Raw genomic sequence first — 21,796 nt, forward strand, 5'->3', positions numbered from 1 at the left:
TGCATAGGGAGGCCCAAGCAGCTTCCTTCTAGCTGATGGTGAAGTCTCGGCTCTGGGAGCTTCCAGACAGCAGGAGTATAGGAAGTGAGCAGCCTAGGCCCTGGCCCGTAGCCCAGACTATCAAGAGGACCCTGAGGCTCTTGGATTTGTGCATTTGCAGGGCAATGTTCAACATAATTGGCTCTTTTTTCCCTTTTTGTAGCCCTAACAAAATGTGAAGGATGGTGGTACCTTACCTTAATAATTGAAAACTGCCATTTTTGAAAAGTAATTTCCTGACAGAAGTGTGGTAGAAAGTGTGAAGGGCTTTAGATAAAGGAGATAAATATGGTAGTTAAAAATGATAATAAAAAATCAAATTTAGTATAAAAGCAACTTCCTTGTTCTCATGTGAAAATATTTTTTTAGGCAAACTTTTTTGGTACCAAGTGCATTTTGATATGCATGTCCGCACTCATACCCGGGAACATCTGTATTATTGCTCCCAGTGTCACTATTCTTCCATCACCAAAAACTGCCTTAAACGCCATGTAATTCAGAAACACAGTAACATCTTGCTGAAGTGTCCCACTGACGGCTGTGACTACTCGACTCCAGATAAATATAAGCTACAGGCCCATCTTAAAGTTCACACAGAGCTGGTAAGTAGCAAGCCAAAAATGGCAGCCCCCACCTCCCTCTGGGTACCCATTGCTTTCTCACATTTATGCAAATAGAGATCTCCCTGCTGCAGATGGGTGAATACCCTGTCCCCTTCAAACACTGAGGGGCCCTTCTTCTGCCTCTTGACACCTCACAGAGCTTTCACCCCCACCTTTGCCCCAGCTCCTTTCATAGTGAATCTCTGACTAGACTGAAGAAATTGCATTCTCTGCAAGGTTTTTTTGTTTTTTTGTTTTTTAGCATTTGAGAAGGTCTACAGAAGAAAGATCTGCAGAATGGAATTGAAACAAAGGTTTCATAAATGGCACTTTTAAGATTTATTAATAACAGGAATAGTAATAGTAATCCCCCACAAGTGTTTTTGGGGGATTAAGTTGGATGATTGTATTGGATTAGGTGATTATACCAGGAACACTATTGTCATATTAGTGTGGCATTCATTGTAAATATCAACAGCATCTAGGCATCTTTGCTTTAAGAAGTGACATGTTAATCCAGGATACCATTAACTGCATGGTCATGTCTGGTTCTGTAGTGGGTGATCACATGGTGATCCAATGAGTGAATATTTGTTTTTGCAAGGTCTATTCTGATGGGAAGAGATTAACACTCCTGAGAAAGATTTAAGACTTCTTAACATAATAAAGAAGCCACACCTGGGGCCTATGTGACTCAGTTTTATGATATAGACAGCACAAAAGGAAACTTCAGAAGAGCTGGAAGAGCTGCTTTGATTTTCTGGTGTAAGAATCACTGATGTTAGGTGGTTTGTCACCAAGGTACATTCGGGTTGTTTGAAGGTGTGAGGAGATCAAAGCATAATGGGATAGACTCCATCACCGCCTCCACATCTCCACAGGCTTCATGGCCTCAGACAATTCACTTGTTTCTGAAACCTGCCACCCATATACACTTAAAAGCCTGTCTTGGTCACTGTTCTATTGCTGTGAAGAGACACCATGACAAAGGCAACTCTTAAAAGAGAAAGTGTTTAGTTGGGGCCTGTTTACAGTTTACAGGCTTAGTCTACTATCATTGTAGCAGGAAGCACGGGGCCATACATGCAGAACCTAGGACATGTATGGACTAGGTAGCTGAGAACTATCTTCTGATCTGTAGGCGGAGAGATAGACTCTGGGCTCTAAAGCCTCATAGCCCAGTGACACACTTCCTTTAATCCCTTTGGAGGCCATGCCTCTTAATCTTCTTTTTTCCTGTTTTTATTATCTTTTTAAAAATTTTTATTTTTTTCTTCACAATTTATTCATTGTATATCCTGATTGAAACTCCCCCCCTCAACTCCCCCAGCCCCACCTCCCTTCTTCTCCCCCTTTACTATTGCCATTGGCCCATGGCTTATTAAGTCTTATCAGGACTGCTTGGATCCTCTTCCTCTGTGGCTTGGCAAGGCTGCATCATCAGGGGCGAGTGATCAGAGAGCAGTCAACTGATTTCATTAATGAAGCAGCCCCTGCTCTACTCACTCAGAGATCCACATGGAGACTGAGCTGCCAACCAGCCACATCTGAGCAGGGGGTATAGGACCTCTCCATGTATGGTCCTTTGATCCAGTCTCTGCAGGAACCCCTTGTCTCAGAGCTTTTAGTTCTGTTGGTCTCCTTGTGGGGCTCCTGTCCCTTCCATGTCCCTCTAATCCCACCCCTCTCTTTCTCCATAAGACTCCCTGCACTTTGCCCAAAGTTTGGCCCTGAGTCTCAGCATCTGCTTTGATCTCCTGTTGGGTGAATCTTTTTAGAGTACCCTCTATAGTAGTCTCCCATCCTGTTTCCTCTCTTCCACTGCTTCTGGTGGCTGTGCTGTTTGCCATTCTGAATGAGAATTAAGCATCTTCCCTAGGGTCCTTCTTAGTGTTTAGCTTCTTTAGGTCTGTAGATGGCTGTCCTATATTATACCGCTAATAGCTGCTTATCAGTGAATATATACCATGCCTGTCTTTCTGTTTCTGGGTTACCTCACTCAGGGTGTTCTCTTACAGTTCCATCCATTTGCCTGCAAATTTCATGATTTCCTTGTTTTTAATAGCTGAGTAGTATTCCATTGTGTAGATGTATTCCTCTTAATCTCTTTAAATAGTGCCACTCACTGGGGACCAAGCATTCAAGTCAATCAGCCTATGGGGGCCCATTCTCATTGAAACCATCACAAAGTCCATTATGTACACACTCATTCATGCACACTGATGTGCACTGATACCTATAAGCATGTATGCACACTTATATACATAGACATACCTGCACATACATGCACACCTGTGCATATTTGTGTATTCCTATTCTGTTGTCATTGCAATGTTGAAATGGAGTGGCCTCAGTCCATGCCTGATAAGTAGTTGAGCATATAAGCCAGCTGCACTGGCTTTCCATCATATTTCCTTTCCTGTTCTCTTCTCACTCTCATCTTGCAGGCTTGCTTTTGTTCTTGGTGTTTCTCTTCCCTTCTCCTTCTTACCTCCCTACCTCCTTCTTTCTCCAGTAGGGCATAATGGCATATGGTTTGTCAGATTTTCTGTCATTACTGTTAGGTTGGCACTGAGCCTGAGGGAGTGAATCCAATGTTAGACTAGGTTCTTGTTAGGAGAAGCCTTAGAGGATGGTACTGGAGACAGGAAAACACAAGACTGGATTGAACCTGTTTACCTTGTGTTTGGTATAAGTAATCTGACTACTCCATGCCTCAGTTTACTTGAGCAGGAGAGGAAGAGATGAAGGAATACATATAAGTACCTGGTGTGGGCTATTGTTTTAAAGTTAGCTGCTCTGGATTTAGGATTTTTGAACCTAGGTGACATGGGTGACAGGAACTAAGCCATTGTTCACTGAAAGATTGACTGTGCAACCTAGGCTGCCTTTTTTTCTTCATTCAAAATTTGCCTCTTAGTTATGGATGTCCTGGGGCTGCTGGTCTAGCCTGGTAATTTTTTCCTCAGGTGCTCATCTCAGTCTCTTGACCACATCCCTGAGTGTTGGGGTCACTGAGAGGCATCAGGAATATGTGGCTGATGTCCTTAGTCTTAACTTTGTGTGCTTTGCTTCTTGCTTATTAACAGCTGTTGTAGATGCTGTCCTCTGAGTAGAACAGTCAACACCTTCTTCAGAACAGCTGTGCTAACTGCAATGGACCTCTGAGATCAGTGACATTGACTGTTGATGTTCTCTCATGGAAAGAGGGCCAGGGAGAGGGTCATCAGAGCCTCACCTGATCTCAGTCACTCTCCTGTACTCGGCAGCTAGTACATAATTCTGTGTATAATTCTGTCCTAATTTTACATGTCTGTGGGATCTATGGGGATGCTAGATTGTATAGATTGTATGTATGGGAGTTAACTAAAATGCTTGGAACTCCATCTGTTTAGCTAGTTGTCATTAGTTCTGAGGTGACACTTTTCTCCTTTGGGGTCACACAGACTCTTGTAAGTGACACCTCACATGTGTTATGTAAATAACTCCAGTAAACTCATTGGTTCCCCAGGTTAGACTTGATGAAAGTGCACTTTGGTTTGTCTCGGGAGCCCTGTGAGGAGTAGTTAAGCATTTGTTTGCTCCCAGGGAATATGCACCTGTCATTGGCATTTCACTTTTCTACTTTCATGGTGATGAATGTGGTTGTGACTTCCTTCAGAGTGTTGATTTTACCTCTAGCAACATGTAAGGAGCTCTGTTGAGACCAGCCTTGGTGCAGAAAGCTGCTGGTTTGATCATGTAGCCACTTCCTTGTGTTTTTACTTAATTCCCAAGTTACTTCTAGAAGTTAGGAGTCATTTACTCTGCTGTACAAGAGTCTCATGTCTCAATCTCCATCATGCAGCAACTTGGTCTGTGGTTGGGCCAAGAGTGATTGATGACGAATTTTATTCCACGGCCTTATCATAGTCCAATGCTGCTTATTTGGTGGTGTCAGGTCATTAGTGTTAGAAGCTCTTGGACACTTGTCCATCTTCTGAAGGAATGGGGTAGAGGTGGGCCCAGGGTGGCAGACACTATGTGGTAGATACTCCTGTGTTGCTAAGTGTGAAACATTCCTCAAAGTGGCATGAATTAATGTCTGAACATTGCTGCTAGAAAAGCACAGCACACTGCTGCAAGGACTGTGGCTCAGTTAACCTCACATGTCCTGCTTCTTATCAGTATTCACATTTTCTTAGAAGGTCTTAGTGTTTAATCTGTCCTTCTTCCCATTGAAATAATATATGCTTTTTAAGCAGGGTCTCACTCTGTAGCCCAGGTTGGCCTCAAACTAATAGTATTCCTCTTGCCTCAGCCTCCCAAATTCTGAAATTGCAGGTTGAAGCCACCTTGTCCAGCTCAATTGAGGCACTCTGTTTTTGTTTGTTTAACTTTTATTTTTCTCTTATACATTACATCAGATGGCAGTTTTCCCTCCCTCCACTCCTCCCAATCCCTTCCCCTTCCTCCCCTCTCTCTAGATCAACTTCTCCTTTGTTTCCCTTCCAAAAAAAAAAAAAAAAAAAAGAAATCAGGTCTGCCAAGTATATGGCCTGGTTTCCTTACCTGTGCACTTGAAGAGGGCATCGGATATGTCATATTGCTGGCTGAGGTTTCGCTTTTGATTTAGCATTCTTGCTTTGAACAGAGATTCCCATGCAGAATGAAAATTAAAATACCATCCTCCATGTCCAGATGAGCCATGTATTAGGATGCAGAGATAATTTGGCAAATTGCTAGTTTCTGTGAGCCTCACACTATTTCAGCTAAGAATGCATGTAACAGTCAAAAAAGCGATGCCCAGTATAGTGTCTTCCCACTGCTTCTTCCCATTATGATGTCCATGGCATCAGTTTGTAGTGAAGGAATACAGTCGTCCCTCCATAGGGATTAGTCCAGGTCATAGGGCATTCTGAGGATGCTCAAATCCTCAAGTAAAAAGATGTGTGTCTTGGTTCCCTTCCTGTTGCTGTGATAAAACACAAAACCAACTGTATGATTATTTAAACTTCATGAAAAGGAGAGTTGGGAAAACATGATTTAAGTCAAATGCACAGGAGCTTTGGGTTGTGTTTTGCTCATTTCCAGTCCCACATTGGTCTTTGCAATTTGGGAGCAAATTGCTTAGGCTCTTTGAGCCTCAGTTGTCTCGACTGTAAATTGGAGATAAAGTTCTTCCCTCATCTTAAGGCTAAGGGGAATAAATTTAGCCAGTGAAGGGCAAGATCCATGGCTCATGATCCATTAGAGAATTGTGCAAACATCTGAGTGAATCATGCCTGGCTCTCTTAAAAGTGAGATAAAATAGACAGAAATAGAGCCTGTCAATAGTGTTCACCCCCACACAGGGCAAATATCACTTTCCGAGGTTTTTTTGTTGCAGTGTTAAGTGTTTGAATGTCAGTGCCTATTAGTATTGTGGGAAGGGGAGGTGATGGGGACAGAAGCTGTTAAGTGGCTTGATTCTTGGGTCCCTATTAAATATGTGTGTCAGCTATTGCCCTAAGTGATTTGATTGGTGACCTCCCTGAACCTCAGTGTCACAGTGGCATTTGTTAGGAATTAGATCCCTGGCTTCCCACCTTCATCCTAACCCTAAGTGGACTCTGGGAACCTGGGTCCTTTGCTTCTGTTTTGTATTCCTCTCAAGAGGCCTCAGAGGTAAACACAGGGAAGCTGCAGCCTAAGCTGAGAGTGCTGGTTGTAAGATTGTGAAGGGGCATAGATAGCATTGCCCTTCAACCTCTCTAGGCCCATGTCCTGAAAATGAGGTCGCTAGTGTCCTCCAGGATTGCCCTGGGAGCATACTGTGGTAATGTTGACAAGGTCTCAGTGTGGTCTAATGCTTTGGGGGCTGTCCTGATGATAGATAGCTGTTGCTGTTCTTTCCCTTCAGCCCTTCCCCCTCTACTCTTCAGTCAGGGAATGAGGAGACTAACAGTGAGAGTAATAGTCTGTTCATCCAGCATTTGTTGGCTTCTCAGTTAGTGTTTAGAATATTTGGCCCTGATCTTTGAGAAGCACATAGATTTTTTTTTTGTTTGGTGGTTACTGAACAATAAGTACTTTTTGAATAAGCAAATAAGTTGCCTAAAAGCAAAGAGAAATTCAAGGAAGCTGTTTTCCATATCTCTCCAGAAATAAATGGGGTATACCTGGTCAGTATGTATTCGTGTGAACAGAGGAAAATGCAGTGCCTGAAAAGTGGTTTTCTTCCTGAGGACTGTAAGACTGTGCTTACATCTGATCAGAAAACGTGCTTGATTCTGGGTTACTCCTCTTGGTGTTTACCCATTGTGCAGCAGCCTTCAGGCTCTTTGAGCTTCCTGTATAGAGCAGCTTCCTTGTGGTCTGGGAAAACAGAACCATCTTTAGCAGAATTAAAGGCTTTATCTCTGCAACCCTAATTCTGACACTTTCTGGTATTGTGTTCCAATTTGTCATAACACAAGTGTCACCTTCCTAGTTCTTGCTGTAGCTTCTGCATCCCTTGCATGGGTGAGTAGGCTCTCTGTTATCTTTAGATAACTTGTAAGAGCTCACAGAAGTGCTGCCTTTGTCCCCAGTACAGGTTCAGGCACAGGACAGGTACCGTAACTGTGACCCATTCTTGAGAAACCGTACAGAACAAGTGCCAACTTTTGGAGCTTTATGTCAGTGTTTTATAGGGGATGCATGTAGGATTCACGTATGTACATTTAGTGAGTGAATTCAGTTTCATCATCTCCAGCCAGTATGGGTATCAGAACTTTCCACTTATTTGGAGGACAATATACCTGCCATTATGGAACAGTCCAGATGTGGTCACCTGAGTGATATACTAGGTTTCGAGCCTCAGGCAAGGACTTCTGCATCTCCTTCCATGACAGTCTCATGCTGACACCCACTTCTTTCTAGGGCACAAATAACTTTGAAGGCATCTCTGTTGGAACAAATAGACTCCAAAGGCTGGGCTCTTAGCAACCCTATGGCTAGCTTTCTTGTGTTCCCTGCCTTTGCTACGGGCTCTTTTAACCATAGTTCTTTTTAAGTTTGCTGAGTGTGTTTGGTATTTGGGTTTCATGTACAGGAAGACACTGAGCTTTTGAAAAAGAAGTACATGAATCCTAAGAGTCTACCCTTCTTCCAGCCCCCTCTCCTATTGTCTGTTTCTTGACAATCTTCAAAGACATCAAGAAATGGGGCCCCTGATAAGCTCTAAGATAAATTGCTTTCAGACTATAAGGGATTAAAAGAAAAAAAAATCAAACAGCAAGGACTCAGGGGAGATCAGTGTAAACTCCTTCAAAGCCCTTCTGAATGCCTCGATCAGCTCTGATGACAAGGGCGGCTGGGACAGAGGTGGGAGGGTGCCTGAAGGATGCCAGAGGGGCCTTGACAATTTCTCTAAAATGGCAGTGTGAGCCCAGTGTCACAGACAGTAGAGGGGAGTAACAGGAGCACATTGAGAAACTCCAAGGCCATGTTGTCTAGGGAAAGTCAGTTGCATTGGCTGGCCAGAAAGCTTATGACAAGGTCTTTCCTCTTTGTGTGTGTGTACGTGTGTGTGTGTGTTTGTGTATATATACACTTCAAAGTAGAAAGCTTTATCTTTTATTATATATTTTGATTGTATTCACCTCAGACTCCTCTCCCTCACCCATCCCAGATTTCTTCCCCACTTCCTAGCATCATATCCTCTTTCTTTTTAAACAAGCACCATTCCCAGTTTGTCCTATTCATATACTCCTGTGTATAGAGCTATCCACTAGAGCATGGTCAACCTACCAGAGGCCATTACTTTAAAGAAAGGGTTCTCCCCTTTTCGAAGCCATCAACTTTAAATGGCTCCTCAATTAGTGGTGGGGACTCATGAGTTCATCCTCTTCCCCCTTGCTAGAATGTTGACTGGCTTGATCTTGTGTTCCTTTCTCTTGCCATCCATTTCTTAATCTATAACGTAGACATGAATGACTGTTTTTGTGAGTGCTTGTGAATCTCAGTCTTATGTGAAAGCTCAGCATGAGCAGTGTTTTGGGTGCTGAGGACATCATATACTTTTGGGTTATTGAACAGCCCTAGAATGTATAGTAGTGTTTCTCAACTCTCCTTTCTATCTTCCTAGAGTTCTCACATATGACTTTTCCCCAGCTGCATAGGGCTATGCAGCTGTCTGTTAAGTGCTTGGAAGAATGCCTTGCACAAAAGCCTTGACAAGGCCTTTGCTCCTGGTTGTTGTGGGGTTAATAGTATAGATTGATGATGATTGTGATAGTATAGATGATGATGGTAGTGGTGACAGTACTGATAGTGGAGGTAACAGTGTTAATGATCATGGTGATTGTGTTAGTGACCGCGTTGGTTGTTTTGTGGTGGTAGTGATAACAGTTGTGTGATGGTGTTTGATACTGGTGGTGACAATGATGTTAGTAATAGATGGTGTTTGATGACAGTGGTAATGGTGTATGTTGATAGTGGTGGTGATGATGGTGGTGGTGTTTGGTGATGATAATGGTAAGGGTAGAAGTTATTTTTCTACAGAAGCTATATTTAAAATAGTTAATTTTTTTCCTTTCTTTTTCTATTAAGGACAAAAGGAATTATTCTTGTCCTGTATGTGAAAAATCTTTTTCAGAAGATCGATTGATAAAGTCACATATCAAGACCAATCATCCTGGTAAGGTTATAAATTTTAGAATAGAAGATTAATTTTTAAATACTTATGTTTATTTTAAAACGTAATACTGTATGTAAGCTACACCAGCTTGGAATGAAGAGGGATAATGTGAATGAATTCAGTATTTGAAATGTTCTGGTCTTGGGGAAGCCTTGTGCCTGCCTTGTTCCACCTTGTACTGTGGTGGCTGACTACTTGTATTCAGACACTGTCATTGTTGCTGCCATGGGGTCCTTGAGGTGGACTTTATCATCAGACTCCATTGCCGTATTAAGTAGAACAGGCAGACAGACTTGGGCTGTCTGTGTTACATAAATAAGTAACAAGCAAAATACACCTTCTTCTTGATCCCTGCCTTTTCTTGTTGAAAAACTTGTACCTGCCCTTGATAGAAGAGACCTGACTTCTCTGTTAAAAGTAAAGGTCTCTGACTGTTTTGTTTTAGCTGGGAGCACACAGAGCCTTGAACCTTTGTCAGTTCATGGATTATATAATTCTGCTCCTTTGGTGTTAATCTTTGTCCTGTGTAACTGGTAGTCCAGTGGGAGCTGACAACAGCATTTAGAGGCACTGACCTTCGATCGTGAATACAAAATTATACAAGGAGCCCTGTGTGTTCACATCTTCTCTTCTACATGCTTCTACATTCTCCAAGCACATTGCATGTATCCCCCCATGCTTTTTTTTTTTCTAGAAGATTCTACAGCTTATCCTATTCGATTTTCCTATGAAAGGCTTTGCATACTATGTCCAATAAATACTGTTTTTGCTTAGCATAACCTCCACGTGATTTATAAGAAGCAGTGCTAACCATGATTCTTACTGTGTCCTAGGATCTTATGCATGGCCACTTAAAATAGTCTGAATTGATCTATGAATTTTTTGTACACTTTGAATTGAGCTGCAGTATTTTAGTGCTTATGCCTCTTTCATGCCTTGTATTCTGTAGAACCCCCAGGCTGTTGTCTGTTTTCCACACCAGTGACTTCTGGGAGAATCTGAGTTACTTTTCTCATAAAAAGCCCATGTTGCACATTTGTCTGTTCATCGCTTTGCAGTGTTTCCTCCATTTTTCACATTGTACATTAATAGGTTCTTAGATCTACTGCCTAGTCAGATTTAAGTTTAGCTTTCTCAGTAAAAATGTTGTCTTGTGACTCCAAGGAGGCAGTTGCTGGATATTTCTTAGATATGCAGGTGCACCACTGAAGTTGATTTACTGCTCACCTGAAGAACACAGTGCCTTGTCCTCTCTGATCACCACTACTTTTTTGTTAGAGGTCTCTATGAACACCATTTCCGAGGTCCTTGGGAGAAGAGTCCAGCTCAAGGGGCTCATTGGAAAGCGAGCCATGAAGTGTCCATATTGTGATTTCTATTTCATGAAGAATGGCTCAGACCTTCAGCGGCACATCTGGGCTCATGAGGGTGAGTCGTCTTTCCATCTGGAGCTTCTGTTTAACTTTGTGCTGTGTGCTTTATTTTGGGAATACATAAAAAGGAAATTTACCCTTACATGCCCTGTTGTTAGGATTTCTTTAGCATGTAAAGATGTGTTTACCAGCCAATGGGGCTCAGAGAATAAAAGCATGACTTTAGCTTTTGTGGTTATTAGAAGTGTTCCCTACTGCCTAGCTCTGGTTATAACTGTGGTGAAATAGATTGTCATACTTTGCTTACTGGGAAACTATTGTCTTGAGAACAGGAAAGCTCATATGTTACTCTGGGCAGTTCCAGTGCCCACCACCATGCTCTGTATGTAACTGGCATCAAAGAACAATGGAACTATGAGTGATTGGTAGTGAAGAGGGCAGTGGGAATCTTGCAATTTTGGCAGTGTGGAGCATCACTGTTTATCTTGTAGAGAGAGGATTGGAAGGTAGAAAGGTTGAGCATAAATGTGGTATTCCAGAGAAGCATAAGGGCTGTGCTCAGGGCCGCTTGACCAGGAATGGAAGTGTGGGATGGCCACTTGCCAAGATCCTGTCAAGTTGGAAGTCAAGAGTCTCTTGTCACCAGCCTCTTCTTTACTCCTAGTGGAGCATATTGCCCTCCTGGGCATGAGGAAGGGCCAAGTAGCAGGAGTGCCCTTCTAGTCCTGTGCATTAGTTCCCTCTGGCTCATCAGGAGCCTCAGTCCTATAGGCTACACTGTAAGGTGAGAGGAAGAGGAATGATAAAATAGTTTGCATTATATACTGTCAGTTGTAGGCTCTAGGGGAGGAGCTGGTGGGAAGAGAGACTTCTACTTCAGTGAAGGGAGCGGGTCATAGAGCTGAGGCCCAGTGCTGAGGCTGCAAGGTGCTTTCTTGTTCACCAGCACTTATGGAGCACTTGGGCCCCAGGCGATGTGCTTTTTACTTTACTCATGATATCCTGGTCAGTGTGATCAGGGACCTGAGCGCCAGGGAAGTTTGACCAGTGAGGAACACAAGGCTCAGAAAGTTAAGAAATGCTTGTGTTGCACAGCCAGCAAGTAGTGGGATTGGGATTTGGGTCCATGTTGCATGATTCCAAAGCCCTGTTCTTTACATCTCCTCAGACTTGCACTGGCAGGAAGTGTGTGGAGGCAAGAAAGGAGGAATTGACATATGTTATTTTCTGAGAGCATTGGAGTTCATTGCAGGAGTTTTCTCAGCAGAGAAGGAGGCAGAAGCCTCTGCATGGAGATTAGTTAGAATGGTGCTCGTGGGAATCATCTGGGAGTGGCCAGAAACAGAACCAAGGACGTGACACTGATGGAAATTCAGGGATATGGGAGCCTTTGGATCATAAATCTGTTCCCCTGAGTGATAATGCTTGTGTGGCATATACAGGGCTGGAGTGGGAAGGCATGCTACAACCTTTCCTCACCTTGTCTGTGATGCAGGATGGGGCAAACATTCCATCTTCATGACCTTCAGTTCACTTACACATGAAACACTAGTATAAAATGCTTTGAGATTTGCTGCTGGGATCAGTGAGATCGTCTCCTAAATTCCCTCAGGAGGCTCAGTGTGTGTCCAGGCTTAATGTGCAGCCAACACAGGGGGTGGGCCGTTAATATTATATATTGAGCATTTGGAAGAAGTCCCTTATTTTGAAAGACTTCTGAATTCTGACAAAGATTCCGAAAGTTAAAGGCTTCTATTTTATATTGGAGTGTTGTGGCATTCTTTTTCACTTCTCTATGAATTTTTCTATAATGATGGAATAATAAAGGATAAAAAAAACCTTACCCACATTACAGTATTTGGGATTCTTTGGAGCTAATCAGTGTATTGCACTGATTCTTTCTCCCAGCTCACTCCCAAAATAAAACATGGGACAAGAACAACAATAGGCAAATGCGAGAGAAGAACATGAAGACTAACAAGAACAGACAGCATAAAGAAATATCCTGGGAACAGTGCACAATCATAGTTATTGGTCACATATGTAGAACTTTATTCACACACTGCACATGTGTTGCTCAGAAGGTTTAAGTTCAAAGTGGTCAAAATGCATTTGAGGTGAACCACAGCAGCTTTTCTGATACTGGCTCTTGGTGGGTGAAAGGAAGACAAGAGGAGTAGGTGCAGTATATTGGGAATAGTTCAGTTTGAGTTACTGGCACACAACAACACCCAGTGTTGTCTGGCTCTGTTTATTTTATGAATGTGCATATTCTTCCATACTTGATCCTGAGTGCCTGATCCCATTGGTTTTTATAAAGAATGGGGCCTCCAATTTTATTTAGTTAACTCAGTTCATTTGGATTTACTGACCTCTTTGTAAGTTGAACAGGGTGTCTGTCCTCAGGGAGTTACCAGACTGTAGGGAGAACAGAGGTGATCAACTCACTGATGTGGAAGAACATTTCAACAGGAGAGAGCTGCAGGATTGTGGAATGTTGTGGGCAACTAGAAAGATCAGAAAGCACAGGCTCAGAGACCTTGAATGACGCTGTAGTATCTCTATGGAATGGAACAAGGTGATGTAGGTGGGATGTGGGAAGTGTGGGACATGTTGGGAACAAGGAAGTCCATTCTCTGTTTAGGTGGATGTTTTTTCTGATGTGAACTGTTCATCTGGATCCTCACACATGTGTGCACAGACACATGTAAAAGACATCTATACATTTCTCCTTGCTAGGTGTGAAGCCCTTCAAATGTTCTTTGTGTGAATATGCAACTCGCAGCAAGAGCAACCTCAAGGCTCATATGAATCGTCACAGCACTGAGAAGACCCACCTCTGTGACATGTGTGGCAAGAAATTCAAATCCAAAGGGACATTGAAAAGTCATAAGCTCCTTCACACGTCTGATGGTGAGTTCCTGAGCCCCAGTGACCTGTAAATGTATGGCTGCAAGCTGGTATGCCACGGCCAACAGAGACCTTCATACCCTTGTAACAGGAAAGGGCTACACTTTGTAGGACCCACGCTCTGAAAGAACACAGGTTCTATCCTGTTTCTCTCCAGCCTGTGAGCAGGATTCAGCCTCACTTACAGCATACTCTACATAAACTCTTTTGGGATATGTGAGCATGTGTTGTTGAGGGTAGGGAGAGGGAAGCTGCTGGAGGAAGTAGGCTGTTGATGCTTGGTTCTGGAAGATTCTGTCCTCTTTAGCCTTCTATCTCACGTTGGCCCTGATTGTAAGGACAATTGCAGTGGTACCTGGCCTGAATTTTTGAGTTGATGCTTTTACATCAAAGTTACCTCAGGATTCCTACTGTTCAGTTTAAAATAGGGCTTAGCCTAAAATAGCAACAGTATGAGTTATTGTGTGTGAGCCATGAAGGTGGGTTTTAGGGGCAACAAAGCCGCAAGGATCAGTTTTTGTGTCAAGAGGTCGTTATCTAGATGGCATATCACAAGAACACCTCTGCATTTGAAGGTAAGTGTCTGGATGTGGGAGCTCAGAAGCCTGTGGGTCAAGGGTCAAAGTTCTAATGTATAGTAGGCACACAGCATCCGTAACACTTTCTGGTATAGACTTCACAGAGGGAAGAACATTGAGAAAAAACAGGCAGCCAAATTATATAAGATTTTACAAAGCTTGATTTAATTAGAGACTTCAGTTGTGGGGGCAACTTGTGAATGCTTCATGTTACAAGAATAATGCAATTTTTTAATAGATTGTTATTGCAGCATAATTAGATATAAGAATCAGGATTAACAGTACAGATTAAAATAAGTTCTTTGTTGATTTTAATTCTGGATCACAGGAGAGGATGTGTCTGTCATATCCTGCTTCCATGGTGTGTATATATATCCTTCTGGGTGTGTGCTAGCTGGTTCCTTGGCAAGAGTCACAAACTCTGCCAGGCTTAGTGGGAAAGGCTGAATGCTTGGTTGGGATTCATTAGAATTAGAGTCAGTGACATGACTTCCCTAAGTCACTGACTTAGATGCTGAACCAATGCATAGCCATGACTGTCGAACAGTATTTTTTTGTTTGTTTGTTTGTGTTTGTTTTTGTAAGACAGGGCTTTGGCTGTCCTGGACTCTCCTTGTAAACCAGGCTAGCCTCAAACTCCCAATGATCTGCCTGCCTCTGCCTCCCTGAGTGCTGGGATTACAAGTGTGTACCACTGCTTTCTTAAAAGAATACTTTCTTAAAAAAGAAAAAAAGCTGTAATCAAAATTAGAACCATGCAAGGTTGGGTGTGCTCAGTGGTAGAATACTTGCCTAGTATGGATGAGACTGTAGGTTCAGTCACTGCAAACAGACAAACAAAAAGATAAACCCAATAATATAGGCCATCACACAGGAATAATAAAAGCAATAATGAGTGATATGTAGCTACTTATGAATTTTTTACCTTCTCAAACAGAGGCCTTGCTGACCTTGAATTACCCTAGTCTTTTTTTGTAGAAGCTGTGTTTCTTCATGTGGTAGCCTATTTCTGCCTAAAGCCTGCAGTCATGAAGGCCATCAAGCTCCAGATCCAAAGCAGTCCTGGTTTTCTCATTGTGGTAGCAGCATTAGAAGGGCATTCATGGAGACATGGAAAGGGTACAGTGATCCTGATTTAACTCTGAAATCCAGGTCAAGGCATGGAGAGCCATCTACTCAGATACTGGACAGCTCCTTTGTGCATGGTGAGAAGGGACCAATGTAAGCAGTTTGGTAGAAACAGCTATAGAGCCTCCCTGCAAGGAAATAGCCTCACTAATAACATGGAATCTTTTCCAGCAAAACTATAGAAGTTTACAGTTTTTCTTCATTTATTTTTTTCCTAGTATTTTTGGGAACTCTGTTACACTGAAAATGAAGAGACAAGGAGGCCTTAACATGTCCCTCATCTCTTAGCTGTGGTACACTGTAATTCTAGGCAGCAACAGCAAGGAGGAGCAGCTGTGTGTAGACTGTGGTGTGCCTGAAGCTTGGCTCTTGGCCCCCAGGCTGCTGTGCCTGTCACCTGTGTTCCCCTTTGACACTTGCCATGCACTCCTGATTTTGAGGGCTGACTGCTAAGCAGAGCACTCGGCTTAGGCTAGCTATCCTAGCTCCACTGGCTAGCTGCTATCACTCTCTTCAGACTATATGCTTTTAGTTCCCTTTTTATTTTATTTAAGAAGCTTTGAATTTCTCCCTCAGATACTATACGTGAGGTAGAGACTTTGAAAAGGTTTTATGTTCCTTACTGATTTTTGTAGCACTTCTGTTGTATCTCAGTGGTTTCATAGAACTCTGTGGGCCTCAGTGCTTTGCAGGGTTCTATAAATATTTCCCCAGGTTATCATTTGCTTTTATATCTTATGGTTTCTTTTTATAGAGAGGAGTTAAAGAGCTTTGCTCATTTAAATTTATCAATATTTTCCTTTATGTGTTTACCCTTTCTGAGTTCTCTGTGGTAAAAGAAACCTCTCTTGTTTCAGAACAAATTCTTTTGCCTTAAGTTTTATTTATGGTTTCATAACATTTATGAAATTTCAGGTTCTTAAAATTTGTTTTAGTGTCTGCAGTATGGTAGGAATCTTCATTTTCACACAGCTCTATTGACTAAGCGTATTTATGGAGAAATCAACCCTTTCCATCTAATTTTGCTGGGCCAGAATTCCCTGAGATGTTATCTGTCATCCTGAGATTTTGGATTGTCTTGATGGGTTTTGTTTTAGATTATTGCTTTAAAAGATACTGTTTTAATTAATGTAGCTTTATCATGTATTATTTTGGTCTATTTTTGTTTTGTAATGAGACTTCTGGGGTTTTTCATTGGACTATTATCCCTTTGTTCATGGAATGTTGGAATGTTAGCGTGAAAGCATCCTTGCTTCCATCACTGGCTCATCACCATGAGCCATTTGATCATTGTGTAGTGAGTTCTCACCTGACCAGCACATGTGCTCTGCATTGATGTGCTTGATGCTATGATGAAGCTCTCAGGTTTTAACCCTAGAGGGGCTTCATATCATACTGCTTCATTTCAAGTAGTAAACACTGCTTAAAAGTCTGCAGTGTCCATTTGGTCTAAGGTGTATCATCTTATGAGCAAGAATTAAGTTCAGCTTGAGAAGCCATGCAGAGTAGGTAGAACTGAGAGCCTGAGTTTGAGTGTTGTCTGCCTGTTCACTGCAGAGTTACTAGGGCAGGTGACTTCTCTGTCTGTATGTCATTGAACTCGGGCTAGTAATAGTTGTGGAGTACTTCTCATGCTTCCATGAGGCCACTATGCGTCCTGTTTACTGGTCTTTTCCCTGTGAGCTTTAATGCTATTTATGTGAAGGCTTTCCAGGCAGGAATGTCCCATTCTGCTACCCAAACCCTACCCCTGCTTAACTGCCCACTGCAGGGACTTGGGACTTGGTGCATTTGTTTTGTATACGCAGTCCCAGAAAAGCACCCAGGCTCAGTGAATTTTTATGGAGTAAATAAGTGAAAAACAAAATGTAAGATGCCTTATATAGAGAGGTTAGGCTATAGCTCCACTTTAAAAAAAAAAGAGCCATTTATTTCCGTACCATTTCATCTCAGATAATTGTGTTAAATCAAGTGCTTGTGAATGAGGTATTTTAAAACACGGTTGAGGAACTCACTATTAAATGAATCTTCTTGGGCATCTTTTAATGAAGTAAAAAGATAGTGAGTCATCACCCTCTCTTCCACCTGCTTGTGAATCTAATTTTTCACATTTATTGGCTTATTTAAAGTGATATATCCCTGTTTATTGCATTTCTCCTTCCCACAGGAACTCATTACTGTAACTGAGAAAGGATAGGCCAATCTGGGTGAAGGTTTTACTTATAAAGTTTTTCCTGCTGGTATGTACAAAGTCAGAAATTGATCTATTAGAGGCCTACAAGAATTTAGGTAGAAACTTGGACCACACACTTCAGCCTTTTTCAAAGATACACATGATGTAGTCCGGAGATTTCTGCTTGATTTGGTGTATCTACAGCTGAGGAGGGAGGATTGATCCCGTGTGCTTTTCTATTGCACAATCAAGTGAGAATCCTTTCATCATGAATCACATGGTTCTTTGAGGTTCCATGCTGATTCCTTAGAGTCTTTGCTTTCTGTAGTTCAACCTTACCTTATCTACTCAGGAAGACCGTTTCTGCTAAGACTTATTAAGAGGCATTTTTTCAGGCTTTAAGCCCATCTGTAATAATTAGACAAGCTGAGTTGAATTTGGAAATCAGCTGAGTTCAAAAGTAACTTCTCTCCCTTAATCATTTCATAAGAACTCTTATAGCTGTTCATTGGTTGGAATATTCCAGATGATGCGAGGGTTCTTTTCCTTCCCTTAATGTCCTCTAAGAGAAAGCAAAATCACTTTGGGTTGAGATACACCCATGGTTCTAACTTTCCAGAACCATCATATTCAAGAAGGAGTACAGAAGAAGAAAATGGCACCCACACAATAATTCTGTGTCAGTAGGGCAGAATCCTAATCTCATCCTTCCTTCCTCTCTTATCCTACAGAGAAGGCTAAGAGGAAAGGTGGGAGTGGGACAGATGTTAGATATTGCAGGCTCCAATGTGTTTTGGTGGGCTGGTGGGCTGCTGCCTAAATGGTGTGAGAAGGAGGGCTGCTGCCTAAGCCCAAGAGTATCATTTTATATATACACTCCTTGGATCCATATAAAGCTCTTTTTGTTAAACTTATCTGAACCACAAGATCTGTGAAGCAGTTTCTCAACATGTGCCTATGAGCTTACTTGACAGTCACTCTGATGTGCAGATTGAAGTCTCACAATAAATGAGGTAGGATTTTCATGCAGATAGATGCCTGCCACAGTGACTGCCACCTCAGTAAAGGCCTAAGGCCCTGTTCTTTCCTCCTCTTTTATTTGGTTCTGCACTATTGCCCCATGCTGATCTACTCCTCCTTGTATAAAAACTGATGCACTAATTATAGAGTCATCAGCAGGCTGTCTGCAGTTGCTTGAAGTTCAGCTTTAAAAACACAGAGACGTCTTACGCTGTATTTGTTGCTGTAGCTATTTCTGTTCTGGTTTGCCATTGCACAGATTACTGCAGATTGCTCAAACTATGTGCTGTAGCTCTGCAAAGCTCTAGCTGCAGAGTAGAGATGTTTCCTGCAGGATGTTCTCCTTACTGTAGGTGGCAACCTTTGTGTGGCTGGCCTGCTAGAAGCAAGAAGGCAGAGTAGGGGAAAGGGTACATAGAACTTATCCTCTGGCATGACGCAGCTATTGGTGCTTTGAAACAGTAGCCATGGTTACCTGCAGGAAACCCATACAAGACTGGGCCCATTGAAATTTCATGGTAAAGGGGGGAGAATACTTGAGTTTTATAAAGTGTGTTATGCCCTGTCCCTCCCTGAGGATGTTTAAGTGGTTAGATCAGGGAGATCTGTGGTGTAGCTGTCCATAATTGCTCAGGTTCATGTTAGTAATCACCCACCCATGCTCTTATAGATAGCCCTAGTTAAACTCATTGATTCACTAGACTGTGTGCATGTGTGATTACATGTGTGCATGTGTTCATGTGTGTGGTTACCCTCTGTCTTAGGTTGAATAGTTATGAACTCTTCAGAAAAGTTCACCAACACTTCCTGTTGTACAGCCTGGAGCAGATGCTTCCATAGCATGTCGGTAATTGGAGCTTATTTCTTCTGCTGCTGTAACAAATTGCCAAAAATGCAGTGGCTCGAGCAATGATGGGCTCATGACTTCGTGCTTCTGGAGGCCCACAGTCATGATGCTGGTATCAGCACAGCTGCAATCCTTTGTCAAATTCTTGTGGGTTGGGGGCCAAGAGCAGTTCTTCCTTTGTAGTGCACAGACTATGCACCCTTTGATTCAGGGGCTCCTTCCTCCATCTTGAGAACCAGCAGTGCAGTGTCCCTTCAGTCTCTCCCTGCTTCCTCACATCTGCTTTCTGACTCTGATCCTCATGCCTACTTATTCAAATGTCATTAGACCCTCTACATAATCCAGGATAGGCTCCATCTTGAGACACTTGGTCATATCCACAGACTCCCTTTTCTTTCTATATAAAATTATGTGTAGGTTTCAGATATTGGGAACTGTCTGCCTTTGTGGGTATGGGGCATTATTGGCATGCTACCCTGGGGTAGTGGGCTCTTATCAAGTATGTGGGCCTTGTGTCAGCTCCTCTCTGTGTCAGGGTTCTCAAAATCACAGCATCTATGAACTGTAACTTGTAAGAGTGGGTACTTGTAGCTGAGTCACCAACGGGCAACCCAATCCACCTTTGCTTGGACATTCGACCTTAGGGCCCAGAGCCATAGGGGGTATGAGTGTCACTGTAAAAAAAAAAAAAAAAAAAAAAAAAAAAAGGTGAGCACTATTTTTCTGAAAAAAGTATGAAGGAACTCTTCCAAAAATTTACTTATGCAAAAGTCACCTTTTTCAGTAAGACTGGATAAACAGTCATGAGACATTTCTACTTTATTCCTGTAGATATTTTTGCTAGTAACAGTTTCAGTTTAGGGAAATTCCTTCTCTAAGCACGAAAGTATCCCTTCAAGTCTAAGGTACATGTAAAGTTTGTTTTGGCAGTGGTGTTTACTTAACAGACATTGAAAACAAGTTGCCCTCCATCTGAAGGAATCTTCCATTTGCTGTGGCTTTGTGTTCAGATGTAGTCTAAATGCCAGAATACAAGTGCAATGGCTTAAGGTTCTTTGGTCATTGTATTATTTTTTATCTAAAACTCTATTTAAAGTAGCTGAGCAGCTGTAACCAGCCCTTGAGAAACTGCTAAAGCAGGTGCAGGTGTGGGGAAAAGCAAAGGCAATGGTTGTTCTTCGTGATGACCTTGTATATCCATAAGAGCAGGAATTGGGCCTCAGAGCTCCCCTCCTTTATGGGCAAACATATATCTGTGCTTCAGCATCTACTTAAATATAACTTCCTGCTAGAGCCTGGAAGCCGCTGCTGTGCTGGCTCCCCACAACCACCTTGGGGACCTGCTGTCCTTCCACAACAGTCTATGGGCGGCAATTCCTTGAGGTTTGCTGGACCTTTTTTCATCTAACCTGACGAAGGATGATGGGTGGCCCCAGTTCATCTTCCCTTCTACAGGACTCTCCCTGTGCTGTCAGCACATAGTAGGTCAAGTAATTGTCCTCAACCAGGGCCTGAGCAAGGATGGAGCTGAGCAAGCATCACTGAACTCCGTGTCTCCCACTGTCTGTTAGTCCTTGAATTTAGTAAGTACCTGGTTCCCAGGCTGGGTCTAGTAGGTTAGAATCCATCAGTGTTCATCTGCCCATGTTGAAAGAATGAGCCAGGAACTCCTATTAGATGAAGAAACAGATGTCACCATAGTCAAGGACAAGAAATGGTTTACCAGACCTCCTCAAGTCCCCAATCCTTTGGCAATTGCCCTGACTTCACACACTGTCTTTGACATTTGCCTGTGTGAGTTTTATATCCACAGATTTATATAGTGTGTGTTTTAGAGAGGCTTAGTCATTTGTGAGATTCATCTAAGTTGTCATGATTTTGGCTTTTTAACATTTGGGCCCCCACGTCAATGAAGGAGAGTTTTCTAAGTAGCGAGATAGCAAATCCTGCAGTTTGTAGATGGGCAGCCTTGTGGCTACAATCCTTCAAGGGGCCAGTATGACAGAACCCAAGAGTTTTCTATGGTGCAGTCCTCCAGAGGAGGTTGTTTAGCTTTCACCCTTCTAGGAAAGACATGGCTTAGAATGCTTTTGACTGTTTACAAAAGTTAAATCTTGCTTCAAAGGACAATGGCTGAAATTAAACATAAATCGGCCCCCTCCCTTTTTCTTGGGAATAAGGGACTCAAGACACTTATTCAAACAAAGTGCCAAATCAGGAAGGAGCCAGTCTGGGGTTCAGAGGGATATGAACTCTCCTGAATCTTCAACTTTAGGAGCCATTGTCACTGATTTTTTTTTTTTTTTCCCTCAGTGTGAGACTTGCTTCTGGACCTTGTGTGGCAGAGAGATCATCAGAACCTGCCAGGGACAATGCCAATGACCTGGGATATTTACCATCTATTTATTTATTTATTTATTCATTCATCCATTCATTCATTTATTTATTTATTTATTTATTTATTTATTTATTTATTTATTTATTT

At 42.3% G+C, this 21,796-nt stretch overlaps 1 protein-coding gene across 1 annotated transcript in view; it reads left to right on the top strand.

The window, feature by feature from the left end:
- Positions 1–21,796, top strand: part of Zfat (zinc finger and AT-hook domain containing) — a 187,953-nt gene that overhangs the window by 85,427 nt on the left and 80,730 nt on the right. Inside the window, exons 7-10 of the mRNA XM_055626715.1 lie at positions 409–641; positions 9,195–9,282; positions 10,561–10,710; positions 13,395–13,568. Of these exons, the coding sequence (XP_055482690.1) occupies positions 409–641; positions 9,195–9,282; positions 10,561–10,710; positions 13,395–13,568 (645 nt within the window). The remainder of the gene's footprint in view (positions 1–408; positions 642–9,194; positions 9,283–10,560; positions 10,711–13,394; positions 13,569–21,796) is intronic.

Source organism: Psammomys obesus, unplaced genomic scaffold (genome assembly GCF_907164565.1).
Source record: "Psammomys obesus unplaced genomic scaffold, mPsaObe1.curated_primary_1811, whole genome shotgun sequence".
NCBI classification, from domain to species: domain Eukaryota; kingdom Metazoa; phylum Chordata; class Mammalia; order Rodentia; family Muridae; genus Psammomys; species Psammomys obesus.